Source organism: Rhinopithecus bieti, unplaced genomic scaffold (genome assembly GCF_001698545.2).
Source record: "Rhinopithecus bieti isolate Rb0 unplaced genomic scaffold, ASM169854v2 scaffold_2205, whole genome shotgun sequence".
Classification (NCBI taxonomy): Eukaryota; Metazoa; Chordata; class Mammalia; order Primates; family Cercopithecidae; genus Rhinopithecus; species Rhinopithecus bieti.
Window position 1 is genome coordinate 2096378 of NW_016803673.1, and position 17040 is coordinate 2113417.

Here is a 17040-nt window from a genome sequence, read left to right on the forward strand (position 1 = left end):
ATTTGTCACCCTGTTGGGTGAGCACAGCTCTAGCTCAGGCTGCTGGGCAAGCCACACCATCTGAAGGGGAGGTCCTCTGCCCCAGGACCCCCACACCACCCCAGGCAAGCCTCCAACTGGTGGGGCCAGCTTTCCACTAGGCAGCCAGGGGCCTAAGCCAGTGGGCCCTTTGCCTTTGAGGCAGGGACTGAGAATGGTATCAGCATGTGGTCAGGCCCAGAGCCCAGGCCCCCTCCTCTAAGAGGTCCTCCTGGATTCCCTGGTGAAGGAAGCCAGCCTCGTGGTGTCGTGCCTCTCCCTGGATCTGTCTGCTTCGTGAACCCTGAGCCCCTTGAGGGCAGGGGCTGGATCTTAGATGTCACTATCGGTTTCCCAGCAGTGCTTTGTAAACATTAGGCATTCAGTAAATGTAGAGGATAGACAAGCTGGCAGCAAGACAGTCGGGCATCCTCGGTGCGAATAAGAACACACCGATTGGATTGGTATTAATTACAGCGGTTTAGTATATGATCACTTCCGGTATTGGCAGCTGGCATCACTACAGTGTTAACAGACTGCCATTGAAATACCCCTGTCTTTGATCCGGTGCGAGGAGGTGATCTTACTTTACATCAGCACCTGTTCTGATTCTTTGGGCATCCAGAGGTATATTCTTTTTTTTTTTTTTTTTTTTTTGAGACGGAGTCTCCCTCTGTCGCCCAGGCTGGAGTGCAGTGGCCGGATCTCAGCTCACTGCAAGCTCCGCCTCCCGGGTTTACACCATTCTCCTGCCTCAGCCTCCTGAGTAGCTGGGACTACAGGCGCCCGCCACCGCTCCCGGCTAGTTTTTTGTATTTTTTAGTAGAGACGGGGTTTCACTGTGTTAGCCAGGATGGTCTCGATCTCCTGACCTTGTGATCCGCCCGTCTCGGCCTCCCAAAGTGCTGGGATTACAGGCGTGAGCCACCGAGCCCGGCCCAGAGGTGTATTCTTTCAGGATTTCTTTCTGGATTTCCTCCGCACCCCTCTTCTGGGTGTCCACTTCTGCCTGGGAATGGCTAACTTGCCCCAGCCCAGAGTCAGGCTGCAGCATCCAGTCTGCCTCCCCCACCAGCTTGCTGTGTGGCCCCCTCCCTGAGCACTGCTGTCCCCAACAGTCACTGGAGGCTGGAATCCCTGCCCTGGGGCCTACATACTGCGCAGTAAAAGAGCCAGTGGCTCCCGGGCCTCTCCCCAAACACGGGAGGGATCTGGGAGCTCAGGAGAGCAGGACACAGACAGCACAGGAGCCCCTGTCCTTGGGAAGCTGACCCAGGCCTTCTCACCTGCCTCTGAAGGCAGTGAGTGCCCTGTCCCTGGGGGTGAGCAAACTGGGACATGTGCTGAGATGACGTCACCAAAGGAGCCTCCCTGCAATGGACAGGCCCCTGGCCCAAGCTGCTGCTGACCCCACTTTTCCTGCCCACCCTGCCTGTGCATAGCTCCTTTTGGGAGTGGGGAGCTCAGGCAGGCTCCAGCAGGCAGGGGTGCCTGGGTTCACTGCAGCAACCCTGAGGCCTCTGTTTCAGAGACGAGGAAATGAGGGTTGGAGCGGGTGGTTGACTGCCAAGTCGCCTACGGGTAATGGGGCATGGGGTTTACAGCCCTGCTCTGCCACCCTCAGAGGGAGCTGCCCACTGGCCTGGCCTAGAAGCCCCCACTGAGCTGGCCAAGAAGCCGCGGCGGTGGGCGGTACGCTCCGCCCAGATCCTGGGCGGTGACATGGGGCTGGCAGCGAGGCCAGGGGGCGGGGGAGGGCTGGTGTTCCGGCCAGGCCACTGCTTGGGAGGCAAGAAGGTGAAGGCACCTCCGCTGGGCCAAGCACTCTTAGGGCCGAGGGGCGCTGCAGCTGACAAGAGGTACTTGGAGGTACACCCCCAGGGAGGGACAAGGCTGGGGCCTCCCCTATGTGGGCGGGGCTGGGCCTGGCCGGAGCTGGCTGGGATCTCCCTCTGCCTGTGGCTGCAGGGACCATCCAGTTGGGTGAGCAGGACCAGGATTCACCATATGGGCAGCTGCCTCCCCGTCCCCCGCCGCTCCTCCCCACAACAGTCTGCCTTCCCGCACCAGGCAAAGGTGCCAGGCGCTCTCCTCGCTTGACTCCCGCCACCCCCTGAGCCTGGGAGGAGGAGGGCGTTCCTGGGTCCCCTGCTTTGCAGTGAGGTTAAGTTGTTGCTCAAGGCCCCAGTCCTGTGACAAAACCCCCACCGTCTGTCTGATCCCAAGCCCAGGGCTGTCCTCAGCCCTCACTCCTGGGAAGCTGACTCAGGGGTGGGAGAGAGTTGGAGGAGGCAGGAGAGCGGGTTAATGTGGAGGCAGCTGTTTCCAGGGAGGTGGCAGGCAGGAGGGGCTCCGGGCTGTCTCCACTGGGGCCGATGCCAGCCCCCAGCCCCCAGTCTGGCAGTCCCAAGAGCCCTGACTGTCCAGACAGGTGGTGAAGGGGCACATGGTAGCCTCTGGCCCCAGCAGCCGTTGCGTTGGGCACAGTCGGAAGGAGGAGAGAGACTTTTGCCCAGAGCTGACCAGGTGTACTGTGCCGTGCAGCACCGTGGTGGGGAGTGGGGCGGGGGTGTTCAGCCTTGGAGAACCTTCCTCGGTGCCACTCAAGCTGGCTTTCCCCTGGTAGGGCACCACTTCTGGGGCTCCTGGAAGACTGTGGACCTTCAAGTACTGAAGGTATGTACAGACACGTGCAGGGGGCATGCCTCCTTGTCTGGGGCCACCTCTGCAGGCAGGAGGCAGACAGGCTGACACACTGAGGGCTGAGAGGCTGAGGACAAGCTCCAACCCCTCCGCACTCCCCTCGCCACTCCAAGCAGACTCCCTGCTCCCTCCCTTGGGATAGGGCGCTGGGGCAGGGGACAGAGGGCCGCCCTGACCTGCCTGAGAGCTGGGATCCCCCTCACATCCCCCACTGTACCTAGGACAGGGTTCTGCACCTCGTCAGGCTTGGGCAGTGCCCACAGTTCAGGTGGGACAGGGTGTGGCAGTGGGTCCTGAGTCCCCCTGGGATGGTCAGAAGAGGGGGCAGGAGAGAGTCCCTGGCACGGCCACATGGAGGCCCTGTGACTCTGGTCACCTCAGGGAGCCTCTCCATGTGTCAGACTCCCCCGCTGTGAAGTATGTGTCTATAGGTGTTCAACGAGAGTGAACGAACGTGCATAGCATATGGTCCACTCTTGAAAAAGGAGGCTGACTTTCTTAGCTAATTACATCAATCGTTCATACTGATGTAGGTGGCACAGCACTTCACACCTCGGATCACAGCCACATCCCTTTCACTTTTCCTGCAGATCCCAGAAGAGGGCAGTGGAGGTCCATGTTGGGCAGGACACCACCCCACCCCTCCATTGATGCCTGTTGTGAGACCTCAGTTCTTAACTTCTTAGTTTAAAGAATTTAGGCCGGGCACAGTGGCTCATGCCTGTAATCCCAGCACTTTGGCAGGCCGAGGCACACAGATCACTTGAGGTCAGGAGTTCGAGACCAGCCTAGCCAACATGCTGAAACCCTGTCTCTACTAAAAATACAAAAATTAGCCAGGCATGGTGGCAGGCACCTGTAATCCCAGCTACTCAGGAGGCTGAGACGGGAGAATCGCTTGAACACAGGAGGCAGAGGTTGCAGTGAGCTGAGATCATGCCACTGCGCTCCAGCCTGGATGACAGAGTGAGACCCTTTCTCAAAAAAAAAAAGAATTTAAACATGAGACACACAGCAAAAGAGCTGCAGCATAGAGCGATTTATTGCAAAGGAAAAAGAACATTTTGAAAGTCAGGTGCGGAAAAGACAGTGCAGCTCCCTGGGAGAGAGAGGATTTGCGGGGACTGCTCCTAAGGGTGAGGCAGCGTTGACGATTGCTGGAGAAACCTCCTTTCAGGGAGTCTTCCACAATTATTCATAAGCGGGTTACTAGGAAACATGTGATGGCGGGTCCTCTGGGTGCACATGTGGTAGCTGTACATGCTTGTTCATACGCCACATGTCTCATTAGCATCTTTTTTTGTTTTTTTTTGAGACGGAGTTTCACTGTTGTTGCCCAGGCTGGAGTGCAATGGCGCAGTCTTGGCTCACTGCAGCCTCCACCTCCCAGGTTTAAGCAATTCTCCTATCTCAGCCTCCCGAGTAGCTGGGATTACAGGCCTGCACCACCACACCTGGCTAATGTATTTTTAGTAGAGACGGGGTTTCTCCATGTTGGTCAGGCTGGTCTCGAACTCCTGACCTCAGGTGATCCGCCTGCCTTGGCCTCCCAAAGTGCTGGGATTACAGGCATGAGCCCCCAAGCCCGGCCTCATTAGCATCTTAAAATCTCCACCCAGGGGTGTGTTTTTTACTATTAGAATGAGCAAAGGGTCAGTTTGAGGACAGGTGAAATCAATGCGCGCATGCCCTTTCCAGGGGAAAGGCCCTACTGCAGACAGCTTTGCTTGAACGAGCTCACACAAACGTGGAGGCTGATTGTATTGATTGCACAGTCACCACGGTTGCTGCGTCCCCAGGACATGATGACTCCTTTGACTGCCTGTCCTGCCTCACCCGCACCCAAGGAGACATCCGTTTTCATCAGTGCCTTCTCTCCTGAGAAGGAGGGCTCCCTCTTGCATTCTCATTGTTACTGGATTTTTCTGGCTGGGGAGATCTGGGAGGGCTTCCTGAAGGAGGAGGGATTTGGGGTAGGTCAGCTGGGATGGAGCAGAGGGGAGGAAGGCCTGTTAACCTAGCTTCTGAGCCCCTACTCTGCAATCCCAGTGGCCCCAAGGGAGCAGAGCCCAGACACCACATCCTTCATCAGCTTCTGCCTTAAGTCCCACCAAGCTTTGGGGCTGATGAGGGGGCAACACCTCTTGTCTGGGTTTGGGAGGGGCCTGCCCAGGAGGAAGTACTGGCTCCAGGCTTTGGGGTTGGGTGCCCCATTTCAAGGCTGCCTGCTAATATCCTGTGGCCACTGCTGTAGCGTCCACAATGCCTCTCCCTCCTGGCTCTCTGTCTGGGAGTGCAAGTGACTCCATCCCTCAACACAGCCCCCGCCTTGCCTTACTGTGCCACCACCACCGCCTTCTCTGGGCACTCCCCCAGGTCCCATCCCCACACCACAGGACTTGGGGTCTGCCCCAGCACAGACCTGTGGGGTCCCAGGGGCTGCATGGCCCCTCAGAAGCATCTTGAACTCTGAAAGGGCTCTCGAGACCCCCCTCCCAGCCCCGGCCTGTCGCTCTCTGTGACCTGGAGGTGAGCATCCCTGAGACCAGAGCTCCTCCTTTCCAGCTATTGGTCCTCTGTCCTCAGTCCCCTCTCCGTCCTCCCTGCCCGGCCTCATGGGGCAGCCCGCTTTCCTCAGGTCTCACTTTGGACCTCTGCCAGCCACGTCAACCACTCTTCTCTGCCTCCCCTTGTGGCCCCGACCCCCACTCCTACCCAGAGCTTGGCGCTCCCTGTCTTTTCTGTGGGCTGGCAGAGACCTATTCTCACCATGGTTGCCCCTGGGCACTGACAGAGCCTGCTGCATACCAGGTCCTTAAAAATACACATAGAATGAATGAATGAATAAATGAAAGAATGCATGCATAACACGAGGAAGTGACAGGAGGAAGGCCGTGGGAGGTAACACCGTAGGGCCCTTATTCCCCTGGGTACTCAGCACAGCCCCCACCATGTCCCCTCTGCACCCCACCCAGCTCTGATTCTCTCCCAGCTCCCTGCTGTGCTGAGGCCCGGAGCCCCCATGGCCTCACTGAGCCGAGCCCTACGTGTGGCTGCTGCCCGCCCTCGCCAGAGCCCTACCCGGGGCCTGGGGCCATGCAACCTGTCCAGCGCATCTGGCCCCACAGCCGAGAAGAGTGTGCCGTATCAGCGGACCCTGAAGGAGGGACAAGGCACCTCGGTGGTGGCCCAAGGCCCGAGCCGACCCCTGCCCAGCACAGCCAACGTGGTGGTCATTGGTGGAGGCAGCTTGGGCTGCCAGACCCTGTACCACCTGGCCAAGCTGGGCATGAGTGGGGCGGTGCTGCTGGAGCGGGAGCGGCTGACCTCCGGGACCACCTGGCACACGGCAGGTAGGGATCAGGGGCCAGGTAGGGGCAGGGAGGGATAGGACATAGCGAGGGGCCACAGTCCCTTGCTAGCTGAGACAGTTCTGGGTTCACAACCACCAGCCTGGAGAAGAGACCCTGGGGAAGGGTGCTTGGCCAATTTGCAGATGGGTGGAGCTGGGGGTACTGCTTGCCCTCTGAGTCTCTCAAGAGCTGTGGTGGGAGGAGGAAGTAGATGCTGCTTGTGTGGCCTGGAGAGTGAAGCTGGGACCAAGGCTGGAAACTCGAGGCAGCTGTCCAGAGGGCAGAAGCCCCTTTCCTGGACAGAGCCACCAGGATTGAGGGTATCCTAGGGAGTGGAGGAGGACAGACAGAGACCTTTGGGGGTGAAGCAGACCTGTGTCCTCCATGAACACCAGAGGCTTCTACAGTTCTCATTCTCCTAACTAGCCAGTGGGCATATATTAAGCACCCATGGTGTTCATGTCCCAGGACAGCCAACCTTCTGCCTTCACCCTTTCAACCATGGGTGTCCCGGTAAACTGGATCTCCTGACTTGCAGTGTTGGCCAATTTCTGTGGTATAAACACTCCCACCTGGCCAGTAGCAAGCCACCAGCATGAGGTCACTGACTGTGGAGTTGGGCTTCCCTGGGCTCCTGAGAGCTGATGCGAGCCGGCTCCCACATGCCACTGCTCCAACCCTTGCCCTTGCCTTCTCACCGGCCCCTAGCTGGGCTGTCATAGCCCTTTCCCTGACACTTCATCAGCCACACCCCTGGCCTGCCACCTCTCAGACTCAGCTGCTGGAGGGCAGCCTTTGTTGGGAAGAGTGCAGATTTAGGCTTCATTCAGTAGTGTGTTGGTGTCCTGGTGCCCCCACTCACCTGCTCTGTGACCTTGGCCACAGAACTCTTGGTGCCACTTGAACTTGATTGATAAGAGAATCACGCCCTCCTCATAGGACGACAGGCTTAGCATGGGGCTTGGCACACAGTAGGTGCTCCAAAAATGGGGACCTTTGCTATGTCACTCTCTGCGCTGCCCAAGGGCGAGACCTCCCTCACATTCATCTTGGTCCCGTTATTTCCTGCTCAACAACCTCTCCAGGCCCCCCAGGGGTCTGGAGAACAGAGAAAGACACCCATGGTTGAATATCAGGGTATCCCCAGATATTCGTAGGGGGGAAGTAGGTGCAGTCCCCTCCCTGGGGAGTGATAGCACCCACCCTCCTGGGCAGGCTTGCTGTGGCAGCTGCGGCCCAGTGACGTGGAGGTGGAGCTTCTGGCCCACACTCGGCGTGTGGTGAGCCGGGAGCTGGAGGAGGAGACGGGACTACACACGGGCTGGATCCAGAACGGGGGCCTCTTCATCGCGTCCAACCGGCAGCGCCTGGATGAATACAAGAGGCTCATGTCGGTGTGTGCTCCCCTGCGGGGGGCAAAGAGGGGGGCTTGGGTGGGTGGGTGCACTCCTTGGGGGGTCATATTGGTGGATGCACCCCCTGTGGGGGTAGGGTGGGTTCCCTGTGAGGATGGAGGTACGGGGGGCTCATGTCCGTGTGCGCATCCCCTGAGGGGCTGGGGGTGGGGGGCTCGTGTGGATGAGTCTGCCTCCTGCGGGGTCGGGGGTGGGGCTCATGTCGGTGGGCAACCTTCTGTCACGAGAGAGAGGACATGCCATAGGGAAGGAGCCCCGGCAGGTGACAGATCTGGGTTCCAGCCCTAGCGCTGCCCCTTGCTGGCTGTGCCACCTGGAGAAAGTGACTTTGCCAGGCTTCATTCAGAATTCCCAGACAGAGAATATGATTGGCTCAGCTCTTCCCTGCCTGAGGACAATGATTGGCTGTTCTTGGGCCAATCAAATGTGGGGGCGTGGTCTATCTGACAGTCTGAAACTGACTGGGAAACTTCTCAGGCCCAAAGTATTAGACTTGTGGGGTTATTAATTTTATATAATAGACACTTTGTGTCGGGCACTGGTCTAAGTTCTTTGTCAGTGACGTACACTATTCTCACCCCCACTTCACTTGGGTGAGCCTGAAGCGACTTTGCCCCAGGTTGGTCACACAGCTGGTGAGGGTCGGGTTGGCACAGGGGGCCTGGCCCTGGAGCCTGCCTCAGTGGAGTATCCCCTGCTCCTTAACTCTTATGCTGAAGCGGATTCAAGGGACAGGCTCCGAAGCCGTGGGGACCAGCTAAGGCTTCTGGGAGAAAGTTAGGCTGGGGTTTGCGGTGGATGCCCACCTGGGGAGGGAGTGGCCCAGGGGTCTGCTTCCCACGGACTCAGTTAATCTCCCTGGGTCCCCCCAGCTGGGCAAGGCGTATGGTGTGGAATCCCACGTGCTGAGCCCGGCAGAGACCAAGACTCTGTACCCGCTGATGAATGTGGATGACCTCTACGGAACCCTGTATGTGCCGCACGACGGTACCATGGACCCCGCTGGCACCTGTAGCACCCTCGCCAGGGCAGCTTCTGCCCGAGGAGCACAGGTACTGATGGCCACCCGGCTCTGGGTCTCCTGCTCCCAGCCCACTCCTCCTGCCTTAGAACCCTGAGAGCAGAAGGCAAGAGAACAGGAGCCATTCTCTGACTGCTGTGTGACTTGGGGCCAGTGAGGACCTCTCTGAGCCTTCTGGTCCACTCCTGCCAAGGGGAGGCTATGCCTTCGGTCTGTTCACAGACATCAGGTCATGCCCTGGGTGCACCCATTCCTCTGCTGCACAAGCAAATTGTCTCAAAAGCCCTTCTTATAATTTGTATCTGCATTTATCTCAACTCCGCACATCTTTGTAGAACAATTTTAAGAAGACACATAAGCAAAAAAGAAGTCAAAATCACACAGCAGTAACTAGTATTGACATTTTAGTATGTTTTACTCCAAATATTTTTCTATGAAAATATATATGTATACAAAATAGAACCAAGCTGCTGTTGTTTTGTGACTGTTTTTTTTTTCTTTACCAAACAGTAAACTGCAAACATCTTTCCATTAATCAAATATCTTGCTTTTTTTAAAAAAAAAAGTCAGTTACTTTTTCACATTATGAAAAGAGGGTTTCCCCAACAAGTCAAGTGAAAGAATTTGCCCAACTTTCAAGTTCTCCAAGTCAAGGCATGGGTGGGTCTAGTTTTCTGGTCATCCCGTTTCCCTGACAGTATCACAGGGGGCCTGCTGCTAGCAGAAACAGTGTCCTCAGCTCCCCTCTGGGAGGAGAGGTTGGTTGAAGGGGGGTGGGTAAACTCCCCCAGGGAGTCCCGTGGAGTTTTAGAAGCAGTTCCTCTCGATCCCAGGTCATTGAGAACTGCCCAGTGACCGGCATTCGTGTGTGGACAGATGATTTTGGAGTGCGGCGGGTCGCAGGTGTGGAGACTCAACACGGTTCCATCCAGACGCCCTGCGTGGTCAACTGTGCAGGTGGGAGTAGCATTTCTCCTGACTCCTGTGTGGCTATGCTGGCTGCTCCCTAAACCTGCTCCCACCTCTGCAGGGCTTCTTTCTGGGGTGGGGAGCCCCTGCTAGGGCAGACAGGTCTGCAGAGGCAGCCTGTGCACACCTGAGAGGCAGTTCCCACCAGATGTTAGCAGAGCTGAGCTGTCTGTGCTCTGCCCGCAGGAGTGTGGGCAAGTGCTGTGGGCCGGATGGCTGGAGTCAAGGTCCCGCTGGTGGCCATGCACCATGCCTATGTCGTCACCGAGCGCATCGAGGGGATTCAGGTAGGTGGACAGCCCCAGGTTCTGTGTCAGTCTGTGGGGGGCACAGAGACCTGGCTCTGAATCCCAGCTTGAACCCAGGTGGTGTGACCCTAGTGGGCTCCCTCACTGCCCCAAGCCTCAGTCACCTCATTTGTGAAATGGGGACTGTAACACGGAGTGTTTCCAGGTGGTGTGAAGATTAAACTAGGGAGCACAGGGGTATCCCTGATGGGGCTGACCCCCTTGTTCCTTAGGGCCTGGCCTCTCCTTGATGCCCAGAACATAGCCCAGCCTCTCCTGCGTGGTGCAGGAGGCCTAGCTTTTTGTCATGTTCTGTGCCCAGGAGTTTCAGAGAAGCCCCAAATGTTTGCACGCTCCCAGTGTGCCTGGGGTGCCTGTCTCAGAAGATGCTGGTTCCTGGCATGAAGAACCTCTCTGAGAGCCTTCTGCCGAGGGAGGTTGGGGGCCTGGGTGCACCTGCTGGCACCTGGGTGCCTCCTGCCCTCTCTTCTCTCTTCTCTCCTGTCCTCAACCCCTCCCTCCCATGGTGGTGGCTGGGAGCTTCCTGCCACCTTGTTACTGACTATCCTCTTTCATCATGTGACCCTTCCTTACTCATTCCTCTCTCTGTCCAGCCCTCCGTCTCTCCATCCATCTCTCCATCCATCTATTCCTGTATCTATCCACGCCTTCTCCTATTTATTCCCTCATCCCTCTACCCATCTCCCTTCCCTTCATCCATTCCTCCCTCCACTCAATCCCTCCCTCTATTCATCTTGCCATCTCTCCATCCATTCTTCCCTCCTCCATCTCTCCATCCATCTATTCATCTATTTATCCACATGTTCACCTGTCCATCCCTTCTTTCATATATCCTTCCATCCACCCACCCACTCAACCTTCTACACATCAATCCCTCCCTCCCTCTAGCCACACATCTCTCCCTCTGCCCTTCCTCCAGCATCCACCTACATATTAATCCAACCATTCACATTCCATCGAACCCTCCCCGCATCAGACATTGATGGGGTGAGCTCGGTGTTTCAGACCCTATTTTAGAAGCTGTGGCCATAACACAGACAGGGATCTAATTCTTGCTGGGTAGAGTTAGGGGGAGGTACAGACAAGTATACGTGCAATTCCAGAACATGCTGATAAGGGTTCTGATGGGGACTCAGGGGCTATAGGAATGCCCAGCCCTAGTGGACCAGGGGAGCCTCCCTGGAGGAGGTGGCTGCATCTAGGTGAGGCTCTTGAGGGTGGTGTGGTGGACAAGAAGTGTGCACAGAGTGTGCATGGCAGTTGGGACCTGCAGACCGTTCAGACAGCCAGGGCCAGAGGCTGTAGGGCAGGGTCAATGTGAGAACAGACTGCCCTTGTTTAGGGTCAGGGCCAGTGAGAGGGAAGCCTGGGCCCCTGAGTGGGGAGCTTCATCCCTGGGGGCTACCCATCACTACCCTTTGCCAGCCTGGCTTCCCTGTGGTCACCGGGGAGGTGCCAGGCTTGGTTGCTTTGTAGACCAGGGCGGTGAAGAGGGTGGGGAAATGGGGCCAGAACCTGGGTCCCAGTGGGCTCCTGCCTCTGACTCCAGTGCACTGGCAAGCCACACCCCACTGGACACAAGACCCCTTATTCATAGAATGAGTCTAACTCCAGCAAACGCTCACTGCGGGTGGCTGGTGCCACGTGCCGGGTTAGGGACTAAGAGTAGTCACACGGTGGGTGTCAGAGCTGAGTGCTGAGGCCTATTCCCTGGCTCCGGGTCCCTGGGGAGAGCCTCTTCCCCTAGGTGGCCACCAGGGGTCACGCTCAGGCTGCAGTGGGCTCCTGGAGGGCGGGCAGAGCTGTGTCCTGGGACTTCAGGGAGGGTGGCCACAGAGTGTCCACCAAGCCCAGGACTGTGGCTCCATCCTCCATCCCTAATTCCTCCCAAGACCTGCCTTTGAGGTGCCTTTCCAGGGAAGAAGCACGGCAGAGTTGGCCTAGGTCCCTGCAGCTGCCTCCTCTTGTATATGTCAAGATTCAAGCAAAGCTAGGAGGTGTTACTTACAAAGCCAGTCCAGATCCCAGCATGCCTCTGGTACCAGAGCACAGGAAAAGGGCCACCAGCCCCAGCAGCTCTGAGACCTGGTAGGAGAAAAGTGGAGATATGGGGCTTCACACAAAGCCCCTCATGTTCCTTTGACACCTGGCCACGTGCAGGTGCCTGGAAGTTGGCCCTTCCAGAGGCTGCCGCTGGGCAGTTGGTGTGAATCTGAGGAAGGAGCCAGGCCGCCGGCCCTGACCTGCCCACCTGCTGTGGCCTGATCCCTGGGTGGGCCACAGAAGAAGGCAGGGGGCCCTGTCTTGGGTGCATGCCACCTGTGCAGCCCATTTCCATCTGCTCAGGAAGCTCTCCAGGTGTGGCAGCCCTGTGCAGCCGGACACTGTCCACCCTGATCATACACAGCCACACACATCGGGGCCTGGGGGCTCCGGCTGGCAGGTGAGGGCTCAGGTCTCACGTGTGGTTCATCTTTCTTCTTGGGTGGCCAGAGGGTTGTGTGGCCTCAAGGATCTCCCTTTTCTGAGGATCTGTCCCAGGCCTGGGTCCTAGAGAACGCTGCCCACAGCTTCCTTTGTGGCCAGGGCTCATCTCTTCCCTCTGAGCTGTCGTTGAAGCAGGTGGCCCGGGTGCTCTTAGGTGGTCTCACATTTGTGTTTCGGCATCCTTTGGCAGCAGCAAGGAGTGGCTTCTCCATCAGGGGGCAGAGTCGTGGGTAAGAGCCCGGGTGCTGGGTTTAAACGCTGACTCCTCCATTACCCAGGCTGGACAAGTCTGTCACCACTCTGAACCTTGGTTCCCTTTTCCGCGAAATGGGTAATAACCATCCCTACTGCCTCAGGCTGTGTTGCGGGAAGGACAGAGTGATGCAGCTGGGCGTGGTGCCTGGCATACAGCAGGTGCTGGTGAGGAGGTAGCTGTGCAATGACAAGGACAAGGACAGAGGGGTGTGGAGTCATTGCCAGCTGGAGCTTTGGAGAAAGACTGCAGAGGACAGGAGCAATAAGGCAGGGCTCGGATGGAAGAAAGAGGCAGATGGAAGGCATGGGCTGAGGTCAGGAGGCAGGGAGTCAGTGGCACCAGGGCCAGACTGGAGACAGCCAGAGCAGGAGGCTGCTGCCTGGAGAGAAAGGCCAGGGCTCCACTGGACGCTGATGCTGAACTGGGAAGTCCGCTGGGTGCTCAGAGGTAGCAGGGTCTGTGCAAGGGGCAGGAAAGTCCAGATATGGATCCTGCTGGGACAAGCGTCAGGGGCTTCCCCGGCCACCAGGTGTCCCCACTGTCCTGCTCTATGGAGCTCCGGGACCGGCTTTGTTTTTAAAGTAGTAGTGCTGGTAGAGGTTAGGATATGATTATTATTATTATCATTGGTTGAGACAGGGTCTCACTCTGTTTCCCAGGCTGGAGTGCAGTGGCACGAGCATAGCTCACTGCAGCCTCAACCTCCTGGGCTCAGGCAATCCTCCCACCTCCACCTCCCGAGTAGCTGAGACTACAGGCACGTGCCACCACTCCTGGCTAATTTGTGTATTTTTTATAGAGACGAGATTTTGCTATGTTGCCCAGGCTGGTCTCAAACTGCTCAAACGGTCCTCCTGCCTCAGCCTCCTAAAGTGCTGGGATTACAGGTGTGAGTCACTTCGCCCGGCTATTATTATTATTATTATTATTTTTGAGATGGAGTCTCGCTGTGTCACCCAGGCTGGAGTGCAGTGGCCAGATCTCAGCTCACTGCAAGCTCCGCCCCCCGGGTTTACGCCATTCTCCTGCCTCAGCCTCCCAAGTAGCTGGGACTACAGGCGCCTGCCACCTCGCCCGGCTAGTTTTTTGTATTTTTTTAGTAGAGACAGGGTTTCACCGTATTAGCCAGGATGGTCTCGATCTCCTGACCTCATGATCCGCCCGTCTCGGCCTCCCAAAGTGCTGGGATTACAGGCTTGAGCCACCGCGCCCGGCCTTTTATTATTTTTAAACAGTGCTCAGTTACTGGGAACTTCTATGTGCTGCCTGACAATGATCCCTTGATGCAGATACTCTCATTCCAATGAACAGGACTCCTGGGATCCCCCCGGAGAGGGAGGGAGCATCTGCCAGAATGTCCCTTCTGGTCTCTGCACATCCCCTTTTCTGCTCTCAGAGGCGGGGCAGGGGTCACATCTCCTGTGCTCATCTCCAGTTCGGGGCAGGAGACAGAGGGATTGAGAGAAGGCTGTTCTTTGCGTGCAGAGGAGCCGCAGTGGCGGTGGATGTCATGCCTGCTTGCTTTCTAAATCGTCTTGTTTTGTTTCGTTTGTTTATTGGTTAAATCAGCAGTTCCTGTCTGCAATATTATGATTTTGTAAACATTGGTTTTTTGTTTGTTTGGTTGGTTTTGTTTTGAGACAAAGTTTCACTTTGTTGCCCAGGCTGGAGTAGTGGCACAGTCTCAGCTCACTGCAACCTCTGCCTCCTGGGTTCAAGCAATTCTCGTGCCTCAGCCTCCCATGTAGCTGAGATTACAGGCGTCCATCACCACACTCAGCTGATTTTTTTTTTTTTTTTTTGTATTTTAGTAGAGACGGGGTTTCACCATGTTGCCAAGGCTGGTCTCGAACTCTTGAGCTCAGGCAATCCGCCCATCTTGGCCTTCCAAAGTGCTAGGATTACAGGCGTGGGCCACCATGCCCAGCTGATTATGTAAACATTGTTAATGCCTGATCAAGTAGTATCCAACTTTTTGTGTTTCTTGGAGTTATTAATAGTTTTTGCCTCAGTTGCTCAGTTTCCTCTGTAACTGTTATATGTGTGTGTGTGTGTAACATCATCCTCATGACCCAAAACCTGTTATCAATCACTCCCCGTTTCCCACCCTATCCCCAGACTTAGGCAATCCAAATCTGATTTCTGCCTTGATGGAGTGTCCTGTTCTGGACATTTAGTATAAATGGAATCGTGCAATGTCTGGCTTCTTTCACGTGGTGTGTTTTCACGATTTGTCCATGTATGAAAAAATCAGCTGAGTGTGGTGATGGACGCCTGTAATCTCAGCTACATGGGAGGCTGAGGCACGAGAATTGCTTGAACCCAGGAGGCAGAGGTTGCAGTGAGCTGAGACTGTGCCACTACTCCAGCCTGGGCAACAAAGTGAAACTTTGTCTCAAAACAAAACCAACCAAACAAACAAAAAACCAATGTTTACAAAATCATAATATTGCAGACAGGAACTGCTGATTTAACCAATGTATGAAATACATTGTATCACCGTATGAAATACAATGTATGAAACACATGTATCAGTATTTCATACTTTTTTGCAGCTGAATAATATTCCATTGTATGGATAGAATGCACTTTATTTATTCATTCACCCACTGGTGGACATTTGGTCTTTCTCATTTCTGGTTATTTTGAATAGTGCTGCTGTGAACAGCCATATGCATGTTTTTGTGGGGACCTATGTTGTTATTTCTCTTGAGTTTATACAAGTTGAGCACCCCAAATCTAAAACTCCAAAATGCTCCAAAATCCAACACTTTTTGAACTCTTAACATGATGCTCAAAGGAAATGCTCACTGGAGTATTTTGGATTTTGATTTTTGGTTTGGGGATGCTCAACAGGTAATGCAAATATCCAATAATGCAAATATCCAAAATCCCCCAAAATAAAAAATGTGAAATACTGCTGTTCCCAAGCATTTCAGATAAGGAACACTCAATATATACATTGGAGTGGAATTACCGAATCATATGGTAACTCTATTTAACATTTCAACGAACTATCAGACTACTTTCCAAAGAAGCTGCACCATTTTACCTTCCCACCAGTGAAGTATACCAAGGGGTTCCAGTTCCCCTTCATCCTCACCAACTGTTGTTATTTTTTGTCTTTTTTTAATGCCGGTTATCCTAGAAGGTGTGAGGTGGTGTCTCACCGTGGGTTTGATTTGCATTTCCCTAATGACAAATGATGTGGAGCCTCTTTTCGTGTGCTTATTGATTTATTTGTATATCTTCTTTGGAGAAAGGTTTACTCAGACACTTTGCCCATTTAAAAATAGGTTTGCTTGGCTGGGTGCGGTGGCTCATGCCTGTAATCCCAGCACTTTGGGAGGCTGAGGTAGGAGGATCATGAGGTCAGGAGATCAAGACCATCCTGGCTAACACGGTGAAACCCTGTCTCTACGAAAAATACAAAAAATTAGCCGGGCGAGGTGGCGGGCACCTGTAGTCCCAGATACTCGGGAGGCTGAGGCAGGAGAATGGTGTGAACCCGGGAGGTGGAGCTTGCAGTGAGCTGAGGTAGTGCCACTGCACTCCAGCCTGGGCTACAGAGTGAGACTCTGACTCAAAAAAAAATCTTTGCGTAGGATTTCCTTAAATATTCTGGATACAGGTCCTTTATTATGTATATGATTTATGAATATTTTCTTATATTCAGTGGTTGAAACTTCTGTTGAGTGGTTGTCTTTTCATTTTCTTTTTTTCTCTCAGAATCCAGAAGTCATACATAACCTTTTCACTTTTATTTATGGTATGGTTTGTAGCACAAGTTTTAAATTTTAATAATGTCCAATTCATCTCTTTTTTTCCCCTTTTGTCATTTGTGCTCTTGGTGTCATATTTAAGAAGACATTTCCCAACCCAAGACTATAAAGATTTACTTCTAATATTTTCTTTTAAGGCTTTTACAGTTTTAGCTCTTATACTTATATCTGTAATCCATCTTGAGTTAAATTTTATGCATGGCGTGAGGTAGGGGTCCAACTGCATTCTTTTGCATGTGGCTATCCAGTTGTCCCAGCAACATTTTTTGAGAAGTCTGCTTTCCCCCAAGGAATTATCTTAGCACCCTTGTTGAAAATCATTAACTCTGAAGAAGAAGGTTTATTTCTCGACTCTCAATTCTAATTCATTGATCTGTAGGTCTATCCTTATTTAGTACCTCACTGTCTTGATTACATAGCTTTGCAGTAAGTTTGGAATCAAGAAGTGTGAATCCTCCAACTTTGTTTTTCCTTTCCAAAATTGTTTTGAGTATTCTTGGTCCTTTGCATCTCTGTATGAACTTTAGGGTCAGCTATTTAATTTCTTCAAAAAAACTAGTGGAGATTCTGACAGGCATTGTGTTGAAGCCATAGATCAATTTGGGGTGTGTTGTCACCTAAACAAAAATAAGTCTTTTATTTCATGTACATGAAATGTCTTTCTATTTATTTAGGTCTTCTTTAATTTCTTTCAAAAGTATTTTCTAGTTTTTTTTTTTTTTTTTTTT

The 17040-nt window shown here is 54.1% G+C and overlaps 1 protein-coding gene across 3 annotated transcripts in view; it reads left to right on the plus strand.

Annotated features, from left to right (window-relative positions):
* Window positions 1–1740: 1740 nt before the first annotated feature.
* Window positions 1741–17040, plus strand: part of SARDH (sarcosine dehydrogenase) — an 80301-nt gene continuing 65001 nt past the window's right edge. For 2 of the 3 annotated variants that reach the window (XM_017848962.1, XM_017848969.1), the window contains exons 1-8: window positions 1785–1877; window positions 2645–2694; window positions 3312–3380; window positions 5697–6074; window positions 7290–7468; window positions 8362–8541; window positions 9344–9467; window positions 9666–9766. In XM_017848962.1, the coding sequence (XP_017704451.1) occupies window positions 3338–3380; window positions 5697–6074; window positions 7290–7468; window positions 8362–8541; window positions 9344–9467; window positions 9666–9766 (1005 nt within the window). In that variant the 5' untranslated portion in view covers window positions 1785–1877; window positions 2645–2694; window positions 3312–3337. Of the gene's footprint in view, window positions 1878–2644; window positions 2695–3311; window positions 3381–5696; window positions 6075–7289; window positions 7469–8361; window positions 8542–9343; window positions 9468–9665; window positions 9767–17040 lie in introns of all 3 variants that reach the window. The other variant, XM_017848975.1, reaches the window with a different exon arrangement.